The 13,561-nt window shown below is 39.0% G+C and overlaps 1 protein-coding gene across 1 annotated transcript in view; it reads right to left on the reverse strand.

Moving 5' to 3' along the window:
- Positions 1-7,723: 7,723 nt before the first annotated feature.
- LOC119419366 (interleukin-1 receptor accessory protein-like 1-A) overlaps positions 7,724-13,561 on the reverse strand; it is a 31,311-nt gene continuing 25,473 nt past the window's right edge. Inside the window, exon 5 of the mRNA XM_037686675.1 lies at positions 7,724-7,837. Within this exon, the coding sequence (XP_037542603.1) occupies positions 7,724-7,837 (114 nt within the window). The remainder of the gene's footprint in view (positions 7,838-13,561) is intronic.

Below are 13,561 nucleotides of genomic sequence, written 5' to 3' on the forward strand. Positions count from 1 at the left end.
TGTGTGTGTGTGTGTGTGTGTGTGGTGCATTTTTAACCCTTCCCACACTCTTGCAATATTCTAAACAATGTTTCTAAACTCTAAACGCTCTAAAAGAGCACAGAATGTCATGATTTCAGCTCTCTGTCTCCTCTGCTCTCAGCCACCTGCAAGTGCTCTTGGCCACGCCCACTTCTCCGCTCTGCACAGAGAACAGCTGATCAGCTGCAGCAGGAAGTTTATCCTGCAGTAAGGGCTGCACAAATGTGCAGCAGGTGCTAAATAATTTAAAATAATTTATTTTAAATAAAATTTCCATGCCGATCGTGCGGTTCATTCATCAAGCAGCCAATTATGAGTCATGTCCAATCTTACGTTGAAAAACCGCAATAAACAAACCGTGAAGTAGCGAGGGACTACTGTATTTGTTTGTATTTTCACTCAGCAATTTTTTTCACGTTATCATTTTTATATTGAATATTATGAGTGTCCTTCTATATTTTACTTACACTTTGATAAATATGTTTTAACCTGCTTCGCTGAAGTCAAACTCATAAAGAAAACACTCAGCGGATTAAATAAAGTCATTGTTTTAAAGGGAAATTGATGAACACACTGTGCTTGCCTTTAATATATTAGTTCAAAAACACCTCTTGGGTGTGAAGACCTTGAGTCCGCTCTTGGTGAACAGACTTTGTAGCAATAAATGCACTAATTATATCAACAATCCAAGCAGCATAAAGAGGACTGGCTGGTTGCTAAGCAATAAGCACAGTTCCATGGGCCTGTTGTTATATCTGTTTACTCTTATTGTGCTTTTTGTTTTTTTTTGTTATTAAAGCATATGTTTATTTGCTGTTAATCTTGTTTTGATAAAAAAAGACCATCCATCCATTATCAATACCCACGTCTTCCTTTTTGGGTCACGGGGGTCACTGGTGCCCATATCCAGAAGTCACTGTGCGAGAGGCAGGAGACACCCTGGACAGGTCTCAAGTCCAACACAGGGACACATAGAGACAAACGAGACAACCAGCCATTCACTCTCTCACTCACACCTAGGGACAATTTAGAGTTACCAATCAGACTAACATGCATGTTTTTGGTCTGTGGGGATTACGACATGGTAAATTACACAACCAGAGATTAGGAGAAAATAGAAGGTTTTGAGTTTAGGTACAAACATAGGCGTCACAACCATTATATGTGAAGGGGACGTGTCCCCTCCACATTAAAAAACATTAATTTGGACCCCCCACTTTCACTATAAAACATTAGTTCAGCTGGTGCAGTTTCTCTTTCTTCCGGAACAAATTGATTCCACTTGATTAACAGGACTACCACTAAAAATCCACTCCAGGTTTTCCTGGTTACCTCATCTCTCCACCAACTTGCAGTGTTACTGGTCTGTCTCCTGCCTCTGCAGAAAATGTGCACAGGTGGAGGAGGTGGAGAAACCTCTGTGTTGATCGCTCGCCAGTTTAGCAAGTTTAGTGCTGGCAGTTGTTGACTGTGGGGTTGATCATAAACATGGTTCGCAGGATGCTTTGTGAGAAGTGGAGTGCTATGTAGCATCTTAGCTTAGCAGTAACTGTGACGATGTAAGACGCTGCAGGTGTAAGAGACGTTAAGGTGCATTAAAGTTGAAATGTCTTTAAACCTCACAGCTGAATTTACACAAACTTGGTGAGAAACATGCTTTAAATGGAATTAAAATAAGGAAATCTAGATGAAATGTGGCCTTTTTGTAAACATACAACTTTTTGCACAGTGGTGCACGCACACAAACTAGTGTCCCCCCCTCACCTTACAGATGCTTCTGACAACCATGGATACAAAATATCAAACTTCTTAATACAAAACTAAAAGTATCCTTAAATAATTTTGGTTTTATACACAGTTTAATACTGATGCTCCTGAGCTTCTCTAGCATCACCTCACTTTAAGCAAACTTTTTACCACTAAAATGTCCAGCTGAATTTTTTGTTGACTGCCACGTCAACTGATTTTCTTATTGGTCTCCTCATCTTTGGTTTTGTGGCTCAGCTTAGATGAAGTTTAAGTTACAAAAGAGCCACAACACTTTAGTACTTTAGCTACAATGTGATGATATGTAAAAATAGGACATTTGGAGTCCTGGGAAACCTGAGCATACAATAATGTAAATCACACAAATTGGTCATAATTAGGTAGTTCATGCAAGTCTAAAGAGTTACTTACAATGTGCTATTTTACCATCAAACAAGATAAAAAGAGCAAAACAAAAAAACATTGAATGGAGATATTTACAGTCATTATTGAAATAAAGTGTACCCTTGTTAAATTCTGAGGTTTTATAAATCCAAACCTAACTTGATAAATAAAAAATAACTGTATCTATCCAAAATCCTTTGTTTCATACCTGTACTTTGTAGTTCCAGAGATCAACAACAACATGTAACATTACTATTTACAAAGGAAAGAGTCAAAGAGTAAGAAATTGGTGAAAAACAAAGTATAATATGATTCTTTAGCATTTAGAGCGGGGCTGTCCAAACATTTTCATATGTGGGCCAAAACTATCAAGATGAAGGACTCATGGGCCACAAAAATGTGAATTTAACTCTCAGCGTGAACAATATTTTAAAGAAAGAACTAATTTACTAATTTTGGTGGAGAAAGAGTTTTAAATTGTTGTAGATCCAAAACATTAAAAGCTTCATAAATACTAAGCTTATATTTTTGTTTTTATTAAAAAGGATTGTTTTTATTTGCTTTGTTGGTTTCATGTTTGTTGTTTTCTTGTGTTTGGAAAGTTCATTTTAGCTTGTTCTCTATAATAAAAGCATAATTTGAATAAGTGTCCTTTTATAAGGGGGTTGATCAGACTTTTGGACCATTGGCGGCCCAAAAGACTGATCAAAGTTCTGAAAAATCGTCCAGATGTCAGTCGCTACAACAGATTCATACAAGGTTTGATAAAGTTGATCAACTCGTATGTCGATGACACCACGTTATATTCATTTAATATGTCCAGTTTCCTTCTTGATTATTTTGTCAACTGCAATATTTAGCCAAGTTTTATGAATCATTATCCAAAAGTCTCCTTTCTGCTAGAAACCAGTAAAGGTTTTTGGTGCTTTGTACCATGAAGTGAAAATAAAATGATTACAGCCAAAGGTTTGTATTTTGTTCATTGTTGCTCATTTGGAGAAGATTGTTTTTCATCCGTTTTGCTGTTAAACCTAAACTTTATATGAAAAAGACTACCAATGAATTTGCAGAAAGTCTGTGTCAACCACTTAAGACTGCTGGTCAAACTGATACCATTCTCAAACTGCAGTTGTGGGCTGCACAAAATCACTCCAAGAGTCGCAAATGACCCTCAGGCCGCACTCTTTGGGCACCCGTGATTTGGAGCATATGTGTCCAACTCAAGGCCCGGGGGCCAAATGCGGCCCTCGTTGACATCTTATCTGGCCCCCCAGGATGTTATTTTAAATGTAAAATACTTGTATCACTTTAATTTTTTCCAGTCATCTTTGTTTATGATGTCAAAAGTGCAACAGAGAATGTGAAATGAGACCAATCAAACTCTTGTTGAGAAACCTGCAACCAAAAAATTACGTTGGATATCTAACTTGAGTTAATGTAGATTCTAAAACCAGCCCTTAGTTTGAAAAAGGTTTTAATTTTGGCCCCCTTTTGTAAGTGAGTTTGACACCCCTGATTTAGAGCAACAACAATAACTTGGAGAAGCCACAGAAGTCTATTACATTGTTGTAAAGACCATTTAGTCCATTCTACTTCCGGTCTGTGCGCAGACGTTAATGCACAGATTTAAAATTGTACCACAGCATTTCAGTGTAATCAAAATTTGGACTTTGACAGGACCATTGCAGCATCCAGAATATTTTCTGTTTTAGCCATCCATATATACACTCGTTTGAATTAACTGACTTAAGTTTGGTTTTAGCTGTTAGACAAACGAACAACAGAATAAATCTGATCTACAGAGCAGATTAATTTCACCATAAAAACTGAACAGTTTACTCTGATAATATATCAAGCCCACATCATCATACCTCCACCGCCGTGCTGAACACGCTGTGATGTGGGTTTTTTTTTATGAAATTTTAATGCAGGCTATTATGAAAAAAAATCTTCACTTTAATCTCAGTTATCTATTAGAAATTGTTGCAGAAGTTTTGCCTTATTTAGATACAACTTTACAAACCTATCTATGCTGCCATGTTATTTTCAGAGTTAAGAGGTTTAAAGCAGCAACCCTTTCTAACACAAGCTGCAGTTTCACTCAGTTTATTCCTCAGTTTACCAGTCATGATTTTAAGATACATAGAAAGTATAGATAAAAAGTTAGCATGACTTGCTTGGTCTTTCTGAGCATCACATAGTCTGACCTTCGTACAGTAAGACTGACAACCGACTCTTATGGTTTTTATTTCTAAGACTTCTAATTATTTTCAATATTAACGGTCAACAAAATAAATTTCTTTCTCTGCTCTTTTATGGTCACAGTCCCTGACCACCAGGTCATTACTGGGAAAAGTCTTTCATGGTAAAACATTTTTTTTTTAGCTAAATGAAAAGAGTTTTCTGTCAAAGTTCCACAGTGTGATTTTCTTCCTTCTCTGATTATACATTGCATTTTTCTTCTCCACACAAAACCATATGAACTGCAGGTGTATAGCTATGGTATGATACACTGTATGAAGCTTTTGTTTTTCACAGCTTCACAAGGTTAACAGTGTTATATATTCCACATTTGACAATATAATTAGATAAAACAAAGAAAAATAAGATTTCTTGCCAGAGATATCCCTGTCAGGTCATGTTGCAGCCCAAGCTAATCACCTGCCCAGTCATTCCAGACAAGCCAGCAGGCACTCGCAGCCACTGGCCTGCTTTCCCGTGTCCCTCTAGGCTGAAGTGCCTGTCACTGGCCGAGCTGCATCCTCATACAATGCTCCATTACATCAATAATAGATGGTGGGATGAAGGAGGTAGGCCAAATCGGATGGGACAGCTCACTCAGCAGGAGATGACAAGTTGCAATGATGAGGTGAAGGTGTGCATTTTTGCATGCACGTGTACAGTTTGTGACTGTATGCACAAGTTTGTACATGTTGCATGAACCCGAGGTGCACGGGAACGATAAGATGGTGAACGAACAAGGGACGGTGGAATACAGAGGGATGTTGACTTAGTGGGTTTCTGCTACGATGGCACCATTTCAGATCAGTCTGACCCAGTTTCCACAGAAGCCCATACATTTTAGATAATCCCTAAGGAAAATGAGGTTTTCACAGTCTGCCTCTCTTGCGTGGTTTTACATCGGAGCATACGGCAGGTAGGGCCACGAACACAAAATGAAGCACTTAAACGTACAAGCTGAATCATGCACGGTCGTGTTAAAGAGAGGGTATTCATTTCCTTTCCTCTGTTAAACCGTCTTCCTTCGCTCTTTCCTCCTCCTCCCCTTCTCCGCCTTTCCCCTTTTGCACCAGTTGAAGTAGTTACGTGGTTTTATGCAGCAGCCATTTAAATCATTACCTTTCCCACATTGATCCAGTCAGAAGGTAATTGGTTCAATCAAGAGAATTAAAAGCTAGGGTAGGATTGAATAATTCAACTTGCAGATTAGGAGAGGAGGGGGAGACCAGAGAAAAGAGGATAGAGTTGAATAAGAGGAATGCCGATATTAACACATGAAATAAATTAAAATAATGTAACAGGAACGACACTAATGAATTAACTGTTAATGAGGCTAAGTATGTAGGTGGAATTTAAACAAGTAAAACATTATTGTATATAAAATGATCAGCAGCTGCAGTACAACTGAACATGTATTAACAATCAAGGGAAAGTGATTATTTAATGTTTAAACGCGTGAAGGATTCTTTGGTAACAAATAAAAACATCACATATTAAACCTGCTGCTCAGTTCAATTCTGATTTTTTTTTTGCCTCCAAAGATATCAAGTGACATTTCTGATGTTTCAGTCAGCCTTTCAGCATTCTAACTAACCCTTGGCTCTCAGAACAGACCAATAGTCCTGTCCTCCAGTGTTCCCTGTGATAAAAGCAGGAATTATAATTACCTCCTAACTGTGCTGGCTTCAATTAGGAATTTGACAAATCCGTTAGCTAAAAGTTTTTTCAAGCTGAAGTATAGAAAAGCTAATAAACTCGTGCTGTGAGTAAACATTCTGCCTTCGATATTAGAGAATTTGCACTAATAAAACGATTTGTTGAATAAACATCTGAAAATATGGGAAAAATCCACACTACTTTCTTTATTAAAAATAAAATCATTCTGTTCTTCTCAGGTTTTATGTTTAGACTTGATCACCATGAATTTTGAGGATGGATTTGTTTATTTGTAAAGGTTGAGTTTGATTCATTATAATACAGTGATGAAAGAGATGAAAATATATTCGCCCTAGTGTGTGTGTGTGTGTGTGTGTGTGTGTGTGTGTGTGTGTGTGTGGGGGGGGGGGGTTCTGTCTGACTGTGAAGAAATTTACAGAAAGTAAGTACTGGATGTACTTTGTATATCTATAACTGACCAACTTTTAAAGTCATCTCATTTCAATGTGGCTGCCACAGCTAATCAACCTTAACAAACAGGAAATGACTGTGATTTCATCACTTTTACAGATATTGAGCTGAAATTGTTATAGTAGTAGATGGTCATCAAGATGTACTCAGAGTGACACTTCACAAAACATGTTTGTACCATTTGAACTAACAGCAATAACTTTCTCGTTTCCTAATAGATGCTTTTGATTTAAAACTTTAGCATGAAATCTTGTGAGCAATACACATTCCTTTAAGGAAGGCTAGAACTTTATTTCAACTGAACAGGTCAAAGTAAATGTTTTTTTTAACCAGACTAATCTGTATAAATAAAAGTTGAAAAATGTTTTCTTTAGGAAGTATTGTCAGACTTGACTGACCACATATGAATATACAGTAGTCCCTTGTTTATTGCTGGGGTTCAGTTCTGAACCCGCCCACAATAAGTGAAATTCCGCCAAGTAGTGACATTACATTTATTTTAGCATTTATATATATATCTTAATGCTTTAGAAACCCTTCCCATGCTTTTGCAATGTTATAAACACTTAAACCTGTCATTTTAAGAACATATGTACATTACTGCACTAAACTTTATTCAGCAGCTCTGCAGAACACAGCAACAGCTCTCAGTTCTTGTCCGACTCTGTTCTGTTTCTGCAGACAACCTTGCAGTGATGAAGCTCACAATCAACCTTCTAATATTTAACAACATACTTTTATATGTACTGTAGCTACTAAAGTTCACTTACTGGTACTAGCTCTGCAGAGCACAGCAACACAAGCCAGTAAGTAAAATCTCTCAGTTCTGGTCTGACCCAGTTCATTTCTGCAAACCTAACCTGCAGCAACAAAGCCCACAATCAGTTAACTCGTATACCTCATTTTAACAACATACTTGTAGCTACTAATTTTTATTTACAAAGGCGTCCTAGCTTAGAGGTTCTAGTTGGCCAGATAGGAGCTCTGGTGTTCACTGCTGAGCCTGGAGGTCCAGTTTTGGTCCGGTCCGTTGCAACTCTTGAGCGTCAAGTGCATTTGGGTGTGGGGGTGACCTTCTGTTGGCTAGTGTGGGACAGTAGGTGGTGGATTGAGTCAAAGTCTGATGAAAAAAGTCCCGACGGGCTACGGAAACAGCTCCAGAGCTTTCAACGTGCACCCGTGCTTAGAGGTCCTCGTGGGCCGGGTGGCAGCGCTCAAGATTCACCGATGGGTCTGGAGGCCTGGTTCTGCTCTGGTTCTGGTCCAGTTTGATGGGTTCAGTGAAGCTTCTCTGCATCTACTGGGAACCAATCATATCAAAACTTTACCACATTTTTTTTTTTTTTTTTCAGCAGAAGGAAACGGGGCATCTGGGTGGAGCCCTGTTGACTTTTGGAAAATGTAGTCATTATGAGCGGGAATACAGTGTAGGCTTACTGAGAGAAAACTACAAAATGGCAGCACCTGTCCAAAGTATTTTATTTTTTCCTTAACTTTTTACTATACAGTACTGTATCCAGTGCTGTCCCAATCACGTGAGTAATATTAAAGTTGACAATCGTGTCCTCTACAATTTTTATTTTTTTGTACAATATTATGGACTGTACATCCACAAACCACGATAGAGCGAGTTTGCAAAAGTCGAGTCACGACAAAGCGAGGGAATACTGTGTAACATTTTTTAAAGTGCATTAACAAGTAGAAAAATAAAAACATAATTACTGATATTCTGTCAGCAAATCTACCAGAATGTATATTTTATTAAATAAATTGTAACTTTTTTATAGAGTCATGCTTAAGAAGATCTGAACTATCTTTTTAATACAATCTACAATCATCACTAAAATGTGATGCTGCTGCTGATGTTGTAAGAATTCTGTTGTTGCTGGGATACAGGAAGTGAGTCAGATTCATGGTTCGAGAATCACACATGCACCGCAAAAATTACAATTGAGCAAAGTTGACAGTAGCGTTAACTGATTAGGCTGAGCGACGAGAACAGCGAAAGACTCGGGGGTGGGGGTGAAGGTAGGATTCATCTCCACTTGAGTAACAATTGAAGATGAAGCATCATAAAAAGGAGCATTAGAAAATTAGTAAAATGTTTATGGGCCTCAGTGTTGGATGGGATTGGGGTTGTGGTGTCGCACCCTTGAGAGGGAGATGCTGAAACTAAAGTTGCATTCCCTCCTCAACCCCAATCCTTGCTTTCACAGCTGAAATATTCATTGTTTTCATTTATTAATGTGGCAAGTGAGGAAGGTCAAGACTCGCTACTGAAATGCACATGAATGTCAGACTTGCATTTGGAATTACAGATGAAAGGTTAGAGGGACAATTTCTGTCATTCCTTGCCTTCAAGCAATAACTGATTCTGAATCTTTTTAGGTCATGCTCTAACCATCGAAACCTGGCCTCGTGGCTTCAGCATGTCTGCGTCTTTGATTTCAGGTCGTTTCACTCCAACCAGCAGAGCTCTGCTTTTTGTTGTGAACACAGAATCAGTTTTAACTGGGCATATGCTTTCATGTAATCCACTTCCTGCGAGCATATTTGCAACTGCCTCACAGGAGTTTTCCTGTCATCTTAACTGGAGTCCTGGACGTGTTTGCCAGTCTGTCAGTTTTTGTTTTTTTTTTGCCTCATCCTCACCAGTAAAAAAGGAGTCACATGAGCCTAGTTCCCCCCTGCTGTGTTTGCCTTGCTGCTGTGCTTGCTGCATAAAAAAAAAACTCCAGGGAAATGCCTTGAAAGCACCAACTGGGCTGAAAATAACAAAAAAGGCTTAGATGAATATATAGCTCAAATAAACAGCACACAGGCATGTGGACCTTGATGAGAAAGCAAATGTGGATATGTGAGGCTGACTGTAGAGTCAAAAATAGATACAAAGGTATTTTATTTATATTTTTAATTGAGGAAAGGAATCATCTTTATCAAAACATTGGCATGTTTAATATTTTGATCAAATTGGATGCATATGACAACACTGACTGTACATGGATAATATTGTATGCACGATTACATATGTTTGTATTTTATCTAGACTGACCCTGAGTTTTTGATCTGCTCAGAGATGGATTGTAATGAAATTATGATCCGGTTCTGGCTGGTTTATTAGGACCAGCAACTCTAAAAAGAGTCTCCCAGGGATCCAGTATCCATAAAGGAATAGTTTTTATTTCTTTCTTTCTTTATTGGCTCACCAAATCACACAAGAGAGGCTTTTTTCTACACCGTATCATTTTTTCCTGACACGTCAGACCACATAAGATCCATTGAGATCGCACTTAGTTCGCCCTTTCTTATCCAAGTGATAGACGATGCTCCTGGATGTGAAGGCGGAGCCTAAACCTCATACACTTGCAAAGCAATGTGTCATTTGCCCCTTCCGGTCCAAGATCGTGTGTCAAATTGTATCGGAGAAGCCAGTGCTGTAAACTGAAAAATTTTCCTGCCTTGATTTAATACAATTGGTAAACTTTAATTTATGTTTCCTTGATTTATTGTGTGAGTTACTACTTCTGAGGGGGTCTGATCCAGGAGCCACGTGAGTTGGAGATGGGCTTGGGGTCCAAGATGAGGCCGGAGGCCCACAGCTAGCTGCAGCAGCTCGGGGCCTGCAACAGCTCACGCTGTAACAATATGGGGATTTATAGAAACAAAGGCAATATTAAATATTTTCTACAGCATGTGGCCTGCTTCTATTCTTTCATTTTTACTGCACACTCAATACATATAAGTTCTTTTAAGGCTTCTTCCACATTTAGCCCAGCACAAAGTGCAGCAAGAGAGCCAGTATCAGTGCGAAGTTCTGCTCAGACGTTGTGTAACTTGTCAATGGTAATGGGCCATGAATTATGGATACGCTTCATACATCACCCCCCACATTCACACGGTAACATGCACAAATTTGCATGTGAGATTAGTGGAAGCAGCCTGACCTCTAACCAAGGGCATGATGGGTGGCAGAAGAATGTGATGTAGGAGAGCTAAAATTTAAGTCAATTTCCTGTGGGGCTTATCGCAGCTCTATGAGTGGCATGTGAGCAGCGAGTGGCCATAAGTTGTCAGGATTTAAACTTGGGGAGGAAATGAGACGCCGGGGTATCTTCTGAATATCCTACAATGATAGCATGAAAATGAGAAAGAAGGGAGAGGAAAGTCACACACAAAATTCTTGATGATAGAGAAAAAAAGCATGCTTCATTTACTTTTTATGCAGTTTGAGTATAGCTTTGTGTGTTTTGTTTAAAAAAAATGTATCTTTTGGGCTGTGCATCAGACAGTCTGACATATTTTCCTCCTTTCGTTAATCCCCATTTTGTTCTGCACTGAAGGGAGAGAGAGACAGACACGAAGATGAAAATGGAGATGGAGATGGAGGGAGTGAGGCCAGTAAGCAGCCAGCGTTGGACGGAGCAAAAGGAAGAGGAGCAAGATTAAAGATATGGCTGGCCATGAAAATCAAAATGAAATGGTGGAAGTGGGGCTGCGTGAGAAAAGATGGCAGGAAAGAGGCAGAGGAGCAGCAGAAATTAACATTGACAATAAAGATATAGTTGGCTGCAAGACAGGTGGGAAAAGTGAGGAAAAGGCTCAGCTGATGCTGATGGGCTCAGTGCAGATGAGCAAAGGAATATACGTTTAAATTGGAGAAAAAATGAAGCAAAGGAGAACAGCAGAAGGAGGGAAAGGGAGCCTACTGTTTGATCTTTAACAGGATTATTTTCTCCCTGCTGTCTCCTTTATTTATTTGATTTTTCTCCTCATATTTATTCATATGTAAATGCTGGCAATGCGCCAGCAGAAAACCATATTAGAGTTGTGCGCGGTGCTGAGCCCACCCTGTGACTGTGCATCACCAATGCACACTGCCATACTGGGTCATCTTAAAGGGATTTCTGAGGACCAGCAGCCCTGTAGTAGTTTTCAACACAGACAGACTTTAGCTTCGCTGTTAGCTGAAGCCTTTAATTTTTTTTGCTTAACCTTTAGAATATTTATTTGACAATGTGACCATCTGTTTGTGTCCTATTGAAAGATAACGCTGTCCCAGCTTTTTTCCTTATGCCCATCGGCTCATACTGACAGACACTAAAACAAAACTAACGCCAGCCGGTGCCCTGATGATTATTTTGCTTCTCCTATTAAAAGCAGAAGCTTGGCAAATGTTTGGTAGCCGTTAAAGCTCGTGCACATTTTTGTTCGAGTGGGTTAAACCCTCATTAGAGTGGTAGGTGCTGGATTTTGAGCTGGATATTGATTTGGTGTGTCGTTTGGATTAGACAACTTTGGCACCGATGGTTTTCAATAAGGCCATCAGCGGAGGGCGATGTTTAATCTCAGCGTTTTTCAATGCTGCATTTTCCCTAAAAACGATTTAGTCTTCTTTTTTCTTTTTTTTGGGGGGGGGGGGGGTGCATTTGTGTGTGCTACTTCTCGAAGCTAGCCTTTTACAGCCTTTATTTTTTATTCACAAACACAAACGTTCCTTACTAATTTATTCTCATTTACTGACATTTTCAATGAGGCTTTTATTTTATATAGAATCTGTAGGTTTGTATGTGCTCGTGTTTAATCTTTACACATTTTTTCAGAAATTTGTTTAGTTTAGAATCAAAAACGAATCCAGGTATATGCATTTGGGGAAACATTATCCTAATCAGTAGACTTCTGAGACACATTTGACAGACAGACTGCAAACATTGTTATGGGAGCACTTCACAAATGTTGATTCCATAAACTGGATCCGTGCTTGTGTGTGTGTGTGTGTGTGCCTTTGCTATCCAAATGTTCAGCAAGGAGCCATTAAACCAGAATTGCGGATTGTCTTGTAGGGTGCTCAGGGCCACAAAATGCAATTAGATTCTCATATAAAATATTTTTTCTGCAACACCTACTGCGCACCAGAGGGGCCTTTATCCTTTGTGACCCTAAATATGAAAATAGTATATAAAGTGATGCCTCGGAGAGCATCAGGCAGTTTCTCATTGTGGGTTTGCACTTTGGCTCTGTGTTTCTGTGCATAAATGAGTGCATGTGAACAAATGTAAGGGCAGCACATGACTGCAAACTTGATGACTTTTTCATGTGTAGTTTAATAGAAGCAGTTTATTGTAATTTACCTTTAAACTGTGGTAGAGCTAACTTTTATGCAAGGGTAGTCAAGGTTTTTTTTTTGAGGGAGGACATACAAGTAAAGGAAACTGTTCTGATCCTTAAACCTCATATGTAAGTTACATAATTTATTGACAATTTCCATAACCCATATGCCAGTGAAAATTTGACTAAACTGATCAGAGGACCATGGCTTTTAATAGAAAGCCAGCAGCTCAGGGGACAGACTGCCAGCAATTATTGTCATTTCATAAATAAAGCCAGAATAACAATGATCTGCCACCTTTTAAATTGATTTATTTTGCTGCTTTAAGTCATCAATGCAATAAACAGAACATACATGTGTCATTCAAATAATAACATTTGAGTTTTATTTCCTTGCAGTGAAAGCAGTGACATTTCAACGTAAAACCCTGTTTTAAACAGAAATTACATTATGTACCTCATTTAACACAAATATCTCTAACTTGCCAAGTCATACACAATTTCTTATTAAATAAAATTAAAAAAATATATAGCAAAAAATGTAGAATAGCTGAACCTAGCTGAACTGAAGTCAATGAAAGTGGCCAAAAATAAATACACTTCAGTGACACAATATATCCAGATGTCAAGCCCCAGTACCGACAACATCAAAAATGTGGGTGGGGTAGGTGAAGCTCCCACACCTGCCCCCACCCTCATTCGTCCCACTCTGGGCCCTTGAGCAAGGCACTTAACCCCCACCATCTGCTCCTCCAGGTGTCCTAGATAGCAGCTCTCTGCTCCACACAGAGGGCTGTGGTAGCTCGGTGGTCTGTTGTTGCGTCAGGAAGGGCATCCGGCATAAAAATAACTGCCAAGTCTTTGTGCGACTTAGTTCGCTGTGGCGACCCCTAAAAGGGAGCAGCCGAAAGAAGAA

Source organism: Nematolebias whitei, chromosome 13 (genome assembly GCF_014905685.2).
Source record: "Nematolebias whitei isolate Nwh7 chromosome 13, NemWhi1, whole genome shotgun sequence".
In the NCBI taxonomy this organism is placed as follows: domain Eukaryota; kingdom Metazoa; phylum Chordata; class Actinopteri; order Cyprinodontiformes; family Rivulidae; genus Nematolebias; species Nematolebias whitei.